Here is a 16726-nt window from a genome sequence, read left to right on the forward strand (position 1 = left end):
AGTTTCCTATCTGTATTTTAATTGTAAAACATGTCCCTGCCTGAACTTATGTATTTACATAGCAATATCATCTCCTGGCAGTAGTATATGACTAAATAAGGAAATACAAAAATAAATATCAAATACCAAGTCCAACACATTTAAACAATAAAACAACTACCTAACAAACCAGATAAAAAAAAATCTATAATTATAAAGCGTGGTGAACAATGGGTTAAGGACCCTGCTTGCAAAAGTTTATATTCTGAGCTATATGTACCAAATGCCTTCTTGTCACAGGGTGTTGTACTAGCTACTGGAATGTGCCCATTTGTTAGGCAACCCCAAGAGATTATAATCACTTCATTTAAAAAAACAACTACCTAGGGTACTGTTCTAGTAAGTGCCAAAGCATCGTTTTTTCTGTACTTTTCTGATCATTAAAGGGAAACCATAGCCCCCCGAACAATGTAGGTCTCTATAAAAAGATATTGCATAAAACATCTTATATGTAAAACCCTGCTTCATGTAAATAAACCATTTTCATAATAATAAACTTTTTTAGTAGTATCGGCAACTGGGTAATCCTAAATAGAAAATTGCGATTTTAAAAAATAAGGGCCGCCTCCTTGGATCGTAGGATTCACAGTGCACACAAACAAACCATACATGTTAGGTAACATGAGCCAATTAACAGATAGAGTTCTGGCTTTTGCTTCCACACTTTTTCCTGTTACCGTTAGAGTTGTAGTATTTCTGGTCAGGGGATCTATGAGGCAGCACACAGACAATCCCAAATTGGTGGTTCAAGGCAAGAGATGTAAATGATACAAACTATCTGTTGCTTATATATGTATTTTGGGGGTAATGTTTTCCTTTAATGCTGTTAAGGGTTGCCTGGGAGAGCAGCTAAGACTAGCTAGTTAAGGTTAATATAACCATAGTGTTATACTGATTTGGCCAGAATATATGCAAACACACAGACAAGAAAAACTTCTGGGGATACTGAAGTTTAACATAATTATTTTAGAAATAGTACATATTATTAGTTGATTATTTTTAAATCTTATTTGAGCTGAAGCTTATATAAAATTTTAATTTTCATAAAGGTTTCCCTTTAAAGGGGATGCAAAGTCAAAAAAAATAAAATCCCATTTTTACTTTCTTTAACGAAAAATAAATCTATCTCCAATATGCTTTAATTAAAAAATGTGTACCGTTTTTATAAGAAACCTGCCTGAATGCAGTGAAATTCCCCCTTTGTTTTACTTTGCTCTGACTGCTGCAGATAGGAAACGTTAGACTGTCCCTAACTGCTCCGCAGGGAAACGATCATACTTTTGAACAGCAGCTTACTTCCCAGAACTCCAGCAGCTTTGTTTGTTACCCTGTAGAGCAGTCGGCAATTGTGTAGAGATTTGTATCCATAGACCCAGTACAGTCTGCATATTATGATAATTAATCAGTCTTGCTGTATTGGCTTCTATGGCAGATGCTATTTGACTTGTGCTGTTTTGCTAATTTATGATGATCCCTAAGCTTAACCTCCCAACTGAGGCCCAGACCACACTGAGCATTTGCGTAGTCTTGGTCTTGCAAAGATATTTAACATGATGACACCGTATGGCCAACTCTGAAAGCATAAATCATTTGTTTTATCTGGCATCTGGTGCAGTAAGTTCATGTTTATGTTTCATACACAAAATACAGCATTTCTAGCATTATTCTATTTTAGACTTTAGTTCCCCTTTAAGAGAAATAGAGCCAATGTCCGACAATCAGAGGTCCAAAGTGCAAAGAAGGAAACAGAGAGTCAATAAAAAGCTAGGTACATGTCAAAAGTCTACTGTCATGAGAAAATAGGATTTTTTTTAAATAATGCTGCTCCAGCAGACTGCTGCATTGAAATCCATTTTTCAAAAGAAAACAGATTTTATTATATTTTATTTTGAAATCTGACATATTATCAGTTTCCCAGGTGCCCCAATCGTGTGACTTATGCTCTGATAAACTTCAGTCACTCTTTACTACTGAACTGCAAGTGTTATTGTCCCCTCCCCATTCCTTCCAGCAAACCATCAGCAGAGCAATAGGAAGGTTAACAAATAACAGCTCCCTAGTAGATATAAGAACAGCACTCAATAGTAAAAATCCATGTACCACTTTGACTCCTTCAGTTACATTGATTAGGAGAAACAATAGCCTTTCAGAAAGCAGTTCCATAGTACAGTACTGGCTCTTTCTAAAAGTACATGACCATGACACGGTAGAGTAAATTATTTGCAGTGTAAACAGTGTAATTTAGAAATAAAAATGACACCATAAAAATCCCTTTAAGATTTAGGTGCAGTTAATACTACTGGGAGAACATTGATTGATGGAGACTGGTGAAGTGGACCACTGTGGTTGGAGTAGAATAATGAAAATTAACAAGGAAACTGGAGGAGGTGGATGGCAAGATATTAGAATGTACAGTAGGCAACTAGAGTGCACAGATATGCTGTGGTGAACACTCAGTAACAGCAGGAGATGAAAATTGCCCTAAATATACAGCAATAAACTCACAGCAATAACCTCTGATTTAACTCTTTATCCGCTAAAGATCATAAAATCTACAGAAGTTTTAGTCAAATTTATGTTACCCTATGTAAATAGCATGATTCACATAGAGGCCAGCAAGACTGCAAGGCAAAAACATTTCTACATGTATGTATCATGAAAATAAATGGTAAATCAAGCGAATAGAATATTCTTCGCTGTTGTTAGTCTTTTAAAATAGGGCTAGCAGATCTCCAAAATTCAGGGACAGGTCAAGAAAATCCAACTAGAAGGCTGGCACTGATTGCAATTTAAATTAAATGTATCAATGCAACCCTTCAACATTTATTTATTAGATGTGTACCTGAATCTGAACTGATCTGGTAACCTTAAAGGAGAATTCAACCCTTTAAGAAGTAAACCTGTACCCCCTACCCCACGTAGACCCCCCTCCCTCCTGCCTAACTGCCCCCCTGGGGAAATGCCCCATACTTTATACTTACCCCTCTGCGCAGTTTCTGGCATCTGAGTTCCATGCAGCCATCTTCCGGGTCTGCGTCTTCTTCCCCGATTCGGCTATTTTCGTGAGTTTCAGCGCATTTGTAGTTGTTGCAAACGGGCAAATTAATCCAACTGCGCATGCGCTGACATGCCGATCTCCCACTCAGCTTGCTGATGGCTTGGTGGAACTCGGATGCCAGTATAAAGTATGGGGCATTTCCCCCGGGGGGGGGGCAGTAAGGCTGGGGGGAGGAGGGAAGGGGGGTATACTTGGGGTGGGGGGTACAGGTTTTTTTCTTAAAGGGTTGAATTCTCCTTTAAAGGGGAACTATCGCAAAAATTCTAATTGAATATAGGCTTCAAAATATATTATTTGGTACAGCACTCTCTAATACAGGGATCCCCAACCTTTTGAACCCGTGAGCAACATTCAGCAGAAAAAGGAGTTGGGCAGCAACATAAGCATGACAAATTTTCTTGGGGTGCCAAATAAGTGCTGTGATTGGTCATTTGGTAGCCCCTATGTGAATTGTCAACCTACATTGTGGCTCTGTTTGGCAGTACACCTGGTTTTAAGACAACCAAAACTTGCCTCCAAGCCAGGAATTCAAAAATAAGCACCTGCTTTGAGGCCACTGGGAGCAACATCCAAGGGGTTGGAGAGCAACATGTTGCTCACGAGCTACTGGTTGGGGATCACTGCTCTAATACATTAACAAGACTTACTCAACCTCAAAAATTGAGGTGGTGCAAGAGATAAGAATTTTTGAAACTTTAATAAATGTTGGAAAGTATCTCCAAATCTGCATACCGAAACAAGAAACTTTCTAAATACAGTGAATTAAAAATCAAGTTCATCTTCACTATTCCTCTCTCAGCATCTGTCTCTTCATTCTGTCTTCTTGCAGCAGTTGGGTGTCAGATAATCATTTCCGGTAGATCCAATATATCTTATAGGGGGACTCCTGTACAAAAGGCAGTTATTTGTTAGATTTTGTTTGTACTGGAATCAGTTATTTGAGTGAACTATACTTCATCTGCAAGCAAAGGAAGCCCCCCTATAAGGTACTGTATATTGGATCTAACTGTCAATGAATATCTGACACACAACTGCTGCAAGAAGAGACATAATGAAGAAAAACAGATGCTGACAAAGGAATAGTGAGCATAAACTTGCTTATTTCAGAAACAATGCAGAATATTTAACTGATTGATTGACATGTTTGTGTCTTCTGGCACAATGGCTCCATCTACTGGACAGTTGTGAAACAAATTACAGATGGTTAAAGGACCTGTAACATCATGCAACAAAACTGTTGCCCTGTACCTGTGTAAGAGTTGTTATGTGCTGCTAGTGTTGCCATCCGGCCGGTATTTTATAGGCCTAGCCGGTAAAACACCAGCCAAGGCCAAGGCCGGTATTACAAATTTACTGGCAATGTAGATGCCGGAAAATTTGTAATACACTTAAAAAACCCGTGGCCTGCCCCCAGCCTGCTCAAAACCAACCTTTTTTCCTGGGCTTCTTGCCAAATGTGCGCATTTAACGTCACGACCCACCCAGCCAATAGCGCATCACGGCCCGCCCTTTTAACCCTGCCCCCTCCACCTGCCGGTGAAGATTTTTTTAAAAGGTGGCAACCCTATGTGCTGCCTATATATATATATATATATACGTAATAGAGGATCCGCACTCTCATTTTCATTTTCAAAGTGATAGTTTTTATTTTCACATCACAATCCAAATTAAAAATAAAAACTATCACTTTGAAAATTAAAATGAGAGTGCGGATCCTCTATTACGTATACTTCAAGCATTGATCGAGCACCTCGCAATCGCCACTGTCAGAGGTGCGGGCACTCCAGAAAAGTTTATATATATATATATATATATATATATATATATATATATATATATATATATATATATATATATATATATATATATATCATAAGCAGTAAAGGATCCGCACTCATAGGTCTTGTGAAAAAAGATGATGTTTATTCTCAACGTTTCGGCTCTTAGATGACGGCTCACGTGTAAGAGCCGAAACGTTAAGAATAACCATCATCTTTTTTCACACGACCTTTGAGTGCGGATCCTTTACTGCTTATGATATTATGACTGATTGTTCCAGCACCTAGGCAGTATTTTTGTGTTCTGTGTGCACCGGCTTTGTGGCCTAGTGCTTAAAGCATGGGTTACATGTGACTCAAACACTTCAGGCTAGGGCTTCGCTAAGTGGAAGATTTCAGGTGTGGTGTAGTGTAACTACAACTCCCACAGGCTACTGTGCAATAAAACAGGAAAAGAATGGGCGCCAGGAGGTTCTTGCAGTCAAAAGGAGTGTGTCAAAGGGGTGCCGCATCGTAGTGCAGAGAGCATTATTGCACTTGCTTAACTAGCAGAGCCGAATTTGCGTTTTTTTAAAAAAAAACTGAAGTTCTGATCTTACAATTACCCGTAACTGGCCACTCGCTGCTCCCCGAGGCAAGGTTCTCACCATGCCTCATCCAGGAGCAGCAATTCAACTACAAGCTCCACTGCAGCAGATAGTGAACACATCTCTAAGGTGATGCAGAGTCAAACCCATAGACTGTCCCCAACCGGAAATTCCTACACAGTGGAGCTGGCCCACCTACTTATGTATCAAGCAGTGATAATGCAGAGAGAGGCTTGACAGGGCAAACTCCACTGACCACCAATGAATTTGAACCCAAGGTAAATTCCACTGTCCTGACTTATTTCCAAATGAATTTATCTTTTTCACTATTCACATGAACCCCATATTATAGAGTAACAGCAGCTTTTTATATTTGGATCTATTTACTGAATTACATGATCTCCTACATGCAGTGGAATAACTAGTAATTGTGCTCAAAATCTATTCCTCCCAAAATTTTAAAATTGTAAAGAGAGTCAAAAACGTCAGGTGTGCATACATTTTTTGACCATGCCTAGTTACGGCCACACCCCCTAATTACCATTTTCATTTTACAAAATTTGGCAGGTTATGTAAGTTTGAACACATTTCTGTGAGTTTAGGGCAATGTTTTATGTGTGTTATAACTGTTTTACTAATGAAGCTGATATTGCCCTTTAAGGGCAGAGACACACTGTCAGATTCGGGGAGATAATCTGACCATGTGTCTCTGCCCTACACTGTGAGTCTCAGTTCTCCCAAGAGACTTGCTTATCTTAAATAGTTACATTTGTATCTTTGCTTATCTTAAATTGTTTCAAAAGTATCCAAGTGCAGCTGCTCAGAGTTCTGGACTCTCTGCCCAAAAGGCTATTATTTTAATTACATTTCAGAAACTTTCAGTTTCTGGCATTAGAGCAGGAGATCAAAGAGAAGCTCAGACTTTTCAGTAACAAACCTAGGACTACACGCTGAGCTGTTAAAATCGGGACTGTCCCGCAGAAAACCGGACAGTTGGGAGTTATGCCCAAAGCAACATCACTGAACTCCTAAACTCTGGGAACAAAACATTTTCTATGATCATATATTTCATCTGCTTATCAGTCCCACAGGGCCCCTATAGTTCCTGTTCCCCAAACCCCCTTTTTTATGGTAAAAAGATGGAAGTTGAACTTTTTGTCCTAAGAAAACCTACCTACCTGCTAGTTGATCGTTTGTGTAGCGCACACAATGGGTGTGGCCAAAAATGTTGGTACTGCGTGCTTGTGTTCATAGGGGCCCTAAATAAATAACTTGTATAGGACCCCAAAGTTTCTGATGTTGCACAGCGCTGAACAGACATTTACAGAACTGACACTTGGGGGCAGATTTACATATGGTCGAATATCCAGGGTTAATTAACCCTCGATATTCGACTGCCGAATGTAAATCCTTCAACTTCGAATATCAAAGTCGAAGGATTTACCGCAATTAGTTCAATCGAATGAAAAATCGTTTGATCGAACGATTAAATCCTTTGAATCGAACAATTCGAAGGATTTTAATCTATCGATCAAACGATTTTTCTACAACCAAAAAAACCTTAGAAAGCCTATGGGGACCTTCCTCATAGGCTAACATTGAGGTTTGCTGGGTTTTAAGTGCCAGGGGGTCGAAGTTTTTTTAAAGAGACAGTACTTTGACTATCGAATGGTCGAATATTCGAATGATTTTTAGTTCGAATCGTTCGATTCAAAGTCATAGTCGAAGGTCGAAGTAGCCAATTCGCTGGTCGAAGTAGCCAAAAAAACATTCAAAATTCAAAGATTTTTTTATTCTATTCCTTCACTCGAGCAAAGTAAATGTGCCCCTTAGAGAACTGACAAAATAAACCAAGCAGTTTATGAGCCTAATTAATAATTCAGAAGTAGGCAAAACGCCAAGCCACAGGAATAACCAGTTCCTCCATCAGACCAAAGCTTAGGGATAGAGAGAATTGTTTTTTTTAAGAAACAGTGTCCTCTGACGCGCCTGACATGTGGGAATTACAGCCTTTTCTATTCAGCGTTCTTCAGTTTTTATTTTCTTTCTGTCACTTCTTGCAGTCACGTGTTTGCTACAACAGTTTGGATCGGAGTGAATGAGGCGCACGGTGGACCAATCACTGACTATTTCGTGTCTGGAAGCCTAGAAGAGAACTTCTGGGAAATGACAGCTTTACTCTACCAATCGGCGTTTGTAAAGGCGTTCCGCCCCTCAGCCTAGTCCGTTAACTATTGGCTGAAAATGTGTTGCGGCATGTGCCAATTGGTGGGAGTTTCTCCCCCGCCTACTCCACTCGCTGGCCGTAGCTGATTGGTTATTAAGGGATGTTGAAGGAAGTGGCGGCGGGACTCGGTTGAGGTGCCGGGAAAGCAATGCTGTTGTCTGGGTTCGGGCTTGTCTTCCTACTTGTTAACCTGTGCAATATCTTGCACTGGGGGCGAGGAAGCGAAGACGATGGTGAATATGTAACCTGCGGTTCCGTCGTAAAGCTGCTTAACACTCGGCACAACGTGCGGCTGCATTCGCATGACGTGAAGTACGGCTCGGGTAAGGAGACAAGCTCTTGTGAATGGTCAAATCTGCCTATAGACATGCCTGGCCTCTCCTTTTGTTGTGGCTTTGCAGCTCCCACAACTCTCTCTTTTATATAAATTCCGAGGAACTGTAAGAATGTCTGACTATTGGGCTGTTCCCTCACACACCAGGACTAGACTAAAGGCAAATACTATAAAGCCATTACTGAATACACTCGTTACTTCCATGGGAAATAGTCATTCAAATAAGGCGCATGACTGGCTCTAAACTAACTAGGTCACATAATGGATTGCTGAGAATAAATGTTAAGAAACACCAATATATAGTCATTGTGTACCTTTTCCTACTCTTCAAAACAGCTAGTTCGTTTATATATATGTGCCAGGCACATTTTAAAGGAGACATATTGTGTAAAACAATAAGGATGTACCAGTGCATTATACTCATTTAGATGTAGAAGAATTGTGCTTACAGAAGTAGTGTTTCAGGCTGGTTTTTTGAATATTTCTGAAAAAACCCTAATAATCCCTCCCTTCTCTTCCACTTCCTGCTCCCTGAATTCCCAGGCTGTGCAGAGGAGCCAGCGACTCTCAGCTCACTGCACTGTAGGACAGGAACCAATCAGCAGCTAGCAGGACCTGATAGGGAACTGAAGCCTGACTTTGCTTGTGTGACTGCAGGGCTGTGATTGGCTGTCCCTCTTGTACTGTGCTTCTGGCAGGGACCGTTAGGACACGCCCATTCGTTATTTGAAACACAGACAGGGACCAGCTCTAATAAAGGGCTGTTTTTACAGATAATATTAATTTTTAGCACCATGTAAAAGCCACACCATATATTACTTATAATTGCCTACAAAATTAGTTTTTTTTTTCATTTATCCTATATGTCTCCTTTAATAACACTGTCAGACCCATAGTCCATGTAGTAGACGTAGTACTACGTGATGCTAATTTGGGAATTGAGTTTAGAAATACTACACTATTAAAAATGATGTCAACTATGGTTGGGGACATAAGAAAAAAGTTTTATTAATGAGGAAAGATATGTGTAAAATTGGTACTATGCTTAAATCACCCCAGCAATCGGCATTACCCCCTGGTTCTTTTTCATGTGAATCCACTTAAAAGGTGAATCTGGATCTGTGGCTTTGAGGAGCACCTGTGGTGTTTATATTCACAAGGGCAGAAAGACATTACAGCATGAAAGTGCGAAGTCGCATTTATTTAAATGTTGAGAATTTGGGGAAGATGTTGATGGATCAACAGCTGGCAATGAACAGGAATGTGTTAATATGAAAATAAAACTGTGTTAGTTTGGTAGACGTGCAGCAGCACATAATGACATATTGGGTACAATTCAGTTGCCAAGTTAATATTCAAACACCAGCGTTATTTTTAGACTCGCCTTATCACTTGCTCTGGACCCTTCATTTAGTAAACAGTCAGCCCGTGTTGCTTTTATAGGCTTTTGGAATTTTTGCTTTCCTTTTAAATGTTCCCTTCTAAAGAGCAACTGGTTTTCTATCATTCACGTATGCTGGGTGTGGGCAAGTGTAAAATAAGTATTTGTGTATTTTGCCAGGAAAGGCTAGTGGTAAAATCAGTTTTTGAAAAATATAGTTTTGGGAACAGATACAGAAGTTCTGTTTTGTATTCTGCAATTGTGTCCCTTACATTCTTTCTGTATGCTTTGTATTCTGCAACTTTCTGCTTTTTGAATGTTGCTGTAAATTCTTTTACAAATTATTTATGGATATCATTATAATTATGTTTTTTTTCTCTCCAATAAAGGAAGCGGCCAGCAGTCTGTCACTGGTGTGGAGGCCTCAGATGATGCCAACAGCTACTGGAGAATAAGGGGCAAGACAGATGCAGACTGCTCACGTGGGGAGCCCATCAAGTGTGGTCAGGCTGTCCGTCTTACCCATGTCAACACTGGAAAGAACTTGCACACACATCACTTCCCTTCCCCCCTCTCTAACAATCAGGTACATATTACTTATGAATATCTACAGACAGAAAGATTCCCCAAATTCATTTGAAGCTGTGGCTTTATTTTTGCTGATTGAGCCATGAACTAGAATTCGCTGTGTTTTGGTATCAAGACAGTAATCAGTGAAACAGGCAGGAACACACAGCGAGTCAAACCGGGGTCATACCCCTGGTGCGTTTATTGCGTCAATAAACACACCAGGGGTATGACCCCAGTTTGACTCGCTGTGTGTGCTTGCCTGTTTCACTGATTACTCATTAGTTTGGGGGTGCGGTCTCCCTAGGGCTTTAGCACCAAGCGGACACATCATTGAAGGGCCTGAGAGTGCACGTGACCTTTCTTGGTATCAAGACAGACCAAGTTGAGAGTGCCTAAACTCTAGCCACATTTTGAATACTGAGGTTATGGTTTAGGCAATCAAATTGGCTCTTGAATAGTTTAAAAGGAAGTTATAATTTTATTTTATTTTTTTATTTCCAAAATCATTATGTTTTTATTAAGAACTGAAGATTCTTCTTAAGTTTTATCACCTCAAGCTTTTATGAAGATATTACTTACTCGCCTTTCAAGTTTTAGTCTTCCCTTTTAAGCTAAACTAGCTAAAAGATAAGCTAGCGATCTATCTGTTGTTAAAGGGGAACTATTGCGAAAATGAAAATTTAATATAAGCTTTAGCATACTGAAATAAGAAACTTTCTTAATACAATCAATTAAAAAGTCTGTACTGTTTCTGAAATAATTACGTTTATCTTCACTATCCCTCTCTCAGCATCTGTTTCTTTTCATTCTGTCTTCATTCAGGAGTTGGGTGTCAGATGAATGATCTAATAGGGGGGCTCCTTTTGGCTGGAATATGTATTAAGATCACTCTATTTAAAGCACTAGACATCATGTCTCTCTCTACATGCAGAATTTGTGCAAAAGGCAGTTATTTTGTTAGATTTTGTTTGTACTGGATTCCGTTTTTTGAGTGAGCTCTAATTCATCTGCTAGGAAAGGGAGCCATCCCCCTATAAGATATATTGGATCATTCATTTGATGTCCAACTGCTGCATGAAGACAGAATGAAGAGAAACAGATGCTGAGAGAGGAATAGTGAATTTAAACTTGATTATTTCAGAAACAGTGCAGGATTCTTAATTGATTGTATTTAGAAAGTTTCTTACTTCAGTACTACAGAAGCTTATATTATTTTTTTTTCATTTTCATGATACTTCCCCTTTAATATCTTTTGTTGCAGGTAAATTATTGTATTTGTAATCAATTTATATTGTTCCATCCTTTCCTCACTGCTTTAGCATAGGTCAAAAAATGAGAATTGCAGCAGAATATTTGACCGTGTGGTCTATAGAGTGTAAAGAAACAACATATTTAATTAAACATAATGTCAAGCTTACATTTAACATCTTGTGAACAGGAGATAAGTGCTTTTGGGGATAATGGAGAAGGCGATGATCTGGATGCATGGATGGTGCAATGCAGTGACACACACTGGGAACGGGAGGATACTGTACGTTTCAAGCACATTGGCACAAATGTCTACTTAACAATTACTGGGGAACAGTATGGACACCCAATTCGAGGACAGAGAGAAGTCCATGGTATAACTAATCCAAATGCTCACAACTACTGGAAGGCAATGGAGGGAGTGTTTCTCAAACAAAGCTCCCCACCAGGTGGGAGCAAACATGATGAATTATGAAGAACAGCAAAACCTGTGATGCTCCTTTTGCTACTGGCGCTCCATGTGCTCATAAGAGCTGACATACTTAAACACAGTAAACTCTTACTAGATAGTAAAAATAAACACAGATCTGCCTTTATGAATGAGACTTTCAGCGGTTCTAAACCACGTGGCACCATTCTATGTCACTTTTCTGTACAGGTTTATTTCTTAAAAGGGATACAGTTTGGGTTTTTTTTGTGTGTTTTTTTAGATCTATATTTTTAAACCATTTTGTGTTTTGTTTCTTTTGAACTTGATCCATTCTGTCATTTTTCAGAATATATCTTTTAGGAGGAAGGGGTGTATTAATTAGATTTTGAATGCACTTAAAAACTTGTGACCGGTGCTCCCTTTTGGAAGAATTAATTTAATCATATTCCTGATGGAACAATTCATGGTAACCGTGGCGTATCTACAACTGGAATGTTTATTTAGAAGGTTTCTGTCTGTTCCTTATCAATGATTCATATGTGAACTATTAGTCAAGTTCATCAATTTAAACATTTCACAATTCCCCCTAAAAATCCACCCTCCCAACAAGAAGAAAATGAAGCTTCAGTTGTATGGTTATTGAATTAAACAACCTGTGACTAGGGGCCCATGGGCCAAACGTGGCCCAGAAAGAGGGTTTTTTATGGCCTCGGCATGCTCAAGAGTTCTCTACATTTTTCAGTATGATTGTTTTATAATAATGTGGCTTTCTAGTGAAAGAGAGAGTAATTGACCAATGCCAAAGACAATCCTGGCCAGCTATGACTTGGTTTAACATCACTATTAACCCAAAACATCACAAATTACTTACAATATTTCCAATAGTAAGCCAGCTTGAGAAGTTTAACCATATGAACATGACAAACTGATTGCACAACCAATCCTGAAAGACAAAGTGGGATTTTAAAATGATAAACAATACAGCTTCCATTATGAACGGTGTGTTATACACAAAATTTAAGCTGACCATGTGTCCTATGCACTCTTATAGGTTTTGTGTCTGCTGCCAATTTTTGTTTTTTCTACTAAATCATAAACACAATATGGTTTACAGCTTGGAATGTTTTATGTTCGAGAATATTTTTTTTTTGCTTTTTATGCCACATAAACTGAAGCTGTACAGAGTTTATACGTGTTTTATCTTGTACCCTGGTAGATTTGTCAGTTACTAGGCCATGGTGTGACTTGCCTGTAAATTATAAAAAAAAGAAATAAAAATTGCATCGGTCAGCCACTCTAAATATTTATTGAGACAACTATATTTCTGCTGACATCACTTGCAAGTATGGGACCTGTTATCCAGAATGCTCGAGACCTTGGTTTTTTGGATAACTGTAATTTCAGTAATTTAGATCTTCATACCTTAAAGCTACTAAAATAGAATTTAAACAATAAATAAACCAACAGGCTGGTTTTGCTTTCAGCAAAGATTAATGATATCTCAGTTTGGATCAAGTAAAAGGTACTTGTTTATTATTACAGAGAAAAAAGGAAACCATTTTTTAATAGTTTCATTCTTTGGGAAAAAAAGAAGTATATGGGAGACAGATTTCCCATAATTCAGAGCTTTCTGGATAACATATCCCTTACCGGTGGGGAGATGTTTTTCTGGATAACATATCCCTTACTGTTGGGGAGATTTTTGTTACCCGTGGTACAGTTGATTTAAACGTGGGTGTTCCGTGTTACGGTGTGCTTAAAGATGGGTTTGGTGACCTTTACTTTGAATTGTTGTGTCACTATTTGGTAGAGCGGGCTGAAGCAAGCATGAATAAACATATATGTGATATGCAGGTCAGGAAAAACTCGACCCACACCAGACTCTAAGCTGCAGAAACCCTGCAAAGTTTTGCTATTGTGGGACCTGTACCTTCAATTTCTTGCTCTCTACATGACTCTGGTTCCAAGACAGGGAATCTTTGGTAGCAGTGGACAAGGGTAATTCTTCCCTAGTCTGACCAGCACCCAACACTAACCTGCAATGGTTTCAGGTCACCCACAGAGAGAGAGATATTTTTTTGTCAGTTTAAATATGTAAATTAATGTCCCAATGTGGATCCATTATTTCCCAATGGAAACTAGCTTTCCTAGTAGTATATATAGCAAGTAATTTTAGAATAGGGTAGTTAAAAGGAAAGTCCCAAAAATACTGCAACTATTATTTGGTGATGACAATGCAAGTGTTTACCAAATAGGGAAAGACATTTTTTTCACTAACTGTGTATATAAACATAATTCAGCAATTTTATCTTGAAACAGTTAATCATTTTCAATGGAAAAAGAACAGTATTAGTAAAGGATGCAGTTCTTTTGTCCCCATACATAGTCCAGTAAGCTTACAATTTATAAGAGGTGTCTACAGACAAAAAATTAGCCCATGTGTGGCCAGCTTTAGTTTATTTTGAATTACTATTTTGGAATTTTAGCAGCATCTGGTTGATAGGATCCAATGTACTCTAACAAAAATGACTTCGAAACAACAATAAGGAAGCATTAAAAATAATGTAAGAGAACATAACTGTGCCAAGATAGCAGAGGTCCCAATCCATGAATATTTTTGTCCTTTGCTTCACAGAAGATTATCAGAAAATGTATATTTCCACATGTTGAGCTAAAGTGACCTGATCCCAATACTTATGCACCATTTGGTTGATATACCCCATGAGGAATGGGAAAGTGTTAAACAGAAGGAAGATGAAGCAGATAAATCAGAAGTGAATAACAGGAAACAAAGTTACAGAAAAAGGGGTAAATGATCAAGCAGTTATCTCTCTAGTAAGCTTGCAAGATCCACAACAGACACTTTCTTCTTTTTAAGGCAGTTTATTTACACACTGGGCGCTACCTACACACATTTGACGAGTTCCATCACTAAACTGGGCCACTTGTGGACTACCAGTAAGAAAACACATATGTTGGGGTCACTTCTGTACTCACGATTCTTCTGGTGATTGCTCACCCTCTTGGCTTTCATCAGGCAGACAGACTCTCACTTGGTCATGGGCTCCATCTGCTCATTTCAGTTGCAGGCAGCAACCCTGGCCCCTCAGGAATACAGGTATGGGGTGCGGAAACAAGTTATCAAGAAAGATCCAAATAACAGGAAAGTCATCTCCCACAGACTCCATTGTAGTCAACAGTAAACAAAAGTATGGAAATTCAAGTTACAGAAAGACTCCCTTCTGCAGAAACCCACTGTTCCAGGGCATTCTAGATAACATGTGCCATACCTGTATAATACCAAGCTAGGCTTGATAACCCTGCAAAGGAAGATAGTGTTTATAACCCCAGACATAAAAGTGTGGACATACGTGTGTGTGCAGGCATAAAAATGTCAGCTCATATAGCAATGCTGGTGCAAGGACAGATCAGGATGCAAAAGTTGGTTTGTGTGTACAGTTATACACCAACCTTTGGAGCTGCAAGAACGTGTCTACGGCAGTAGACTGAGAAAGGCATACAACATCGCAACAACAATAAGTAAAATCACAAGAAAAAAAATCTTACTTCAATATTCTCCATACAGCATAGTATACATTTATTGTATCCCAACTATAATAAAGGTTGGTTTATGCAAGTGTGACTGTGTCTCTATTGATTGGATCATACTCACATGAATATACTGTATATAGAGAAAGATAGAGATAGATGGGTTGTTTATATATATCTATCTTTTTATATATCTATAAACTATATATACATATAAAAATCTTTGGGGTAGGTTATAGACCTGCTAGTTTATCTTGTTATTTGCTAAGGATATAATACAGTTGCGCTGAAATAATTGCCTGTGTGTTCACTTACTTTTCACCCACACACCTTTCTCCTGCTCTGTATGATTAAGTACAGATTCATTATGCTAATGCTGCTCTATGATTGTTTGGCTCACGTAAAAGGAATATGCAATGTTAGACTGGTGGAACACTGCAAACTCAATTCTCATTAAATTCCATACTCCCAGCTGTTCTTAAGAGCTGTTACTGTAAGATGATGTGGTAAGATGATCTAACTGCATGGCTGTTGCCCATTAGTGGCACTGTAGTAAATGGCTTTCTGGCACCAGCACCAAATAGTGCTTTGTAATATATTTAACTTAGTGAAAATGCATAATCATTATTCACACTTCCAGCAAGCCCCATCTGTTCTTGTTGAATTTTAGTAAGATTGATTTATCATTGTTCACTTTGCAAACATTTATTCGCATTGCGGACAAATTATGAACGATTTTTGCATAAGCGCCCAATATTGCATTCCCCCCCCATTGAGTATTAGTGATCAGCAGGCTAAAAATATGTACAGCACAAGCCCTCTTTTTTGGCACTCGTGTGCAATAAATACTGAAGATTTTTTCTATGTCCTTAACTGGTATCTATCTTTTATATATGGTAATATGGAAATTTGTGGGAGGTGTTTTCTTTTTATCTAAAGAATGCTTTGCTTGTATATCCAAGAAGTGTGCAAGTATAATTTACGAATAGGTACAGTTTTCCTGTCCTCCTCATTGAGCGTGTTTTATGGTACACATTCTGCAATTGATCCATTGCACTAAATAATGACATCATTGTGGCCATTTTGACCGATTTGTTCTATGCAAATGCACCACCATCATAGAAATGCAGCCCATCCATGCAAAAGCCCTCCTGATTCCAATTCTTCAAGGACTTTTTCCATCCCATACATTTTCTATCATGGACTCTTTGGAGGTCCAGAACTATAAGTCAGCTTCCAGTGTGCATGCTCCTGGACTGCAATCACTGCCAGGCCCGGACTGGCAATCTGTGGGTTCTGGCAAATGCCAGAGAGGCTGCTGTATGGCTCCATAGAAAGTTACCATATATTGGGTTGGTAGGAGCTGTTTGGGCCTCTGTGTACTCGGAATGACAGGGCCTATTTTGACTCCCAGTCCAGGCCCGATCACTGCCGTGGTGCCCAAGAACAGAAGTGATGCAGACAAACATGGCAGCTGTTGCCCCACTATGCAGCTTTGCACTTCAGTACTGGCTGCAGGGGTTTC

General features: G+C 39.0%; 1 protein-coding gene across 1 annotated transcript; it reads left to right on the forward strand.

The window, feature by feature from the left end:
• Positions 1-7803: 7803 nt before the first annotated feature.
• sdf2l1.L (stromal cell-derived factor 2-like 1 L homeolog) lies at positions 7804-11912 on the forward strand. The gene is given in 3 exon segments (NM_001095323.1): positions 7804-8012; positions 9794-9990; positions 11413-11912. Coding segments are annotated over 3 exon segments (657 nt in total). The 5' UTR covers positions 7804-7837; the 3' UTR covers positions 11698-11912.
• The last annotated feature ends 4814 nt before the right edge of the window (positions 11913-16726 follow it).

This window comes from Xenopus laevis, chromosome 1L (genome assembly GCF_017654675.1).
Source record: "Xenopus laevis strain J_2021 chromosome 1L, Xenopus_laevis_v10.1, whole genome shotgun sequence".
NCBI lineage: Eukaryota > Metazoa > Chordata > Amphibia > Anura > Pipidae > Xenopus > Xenopus laevis.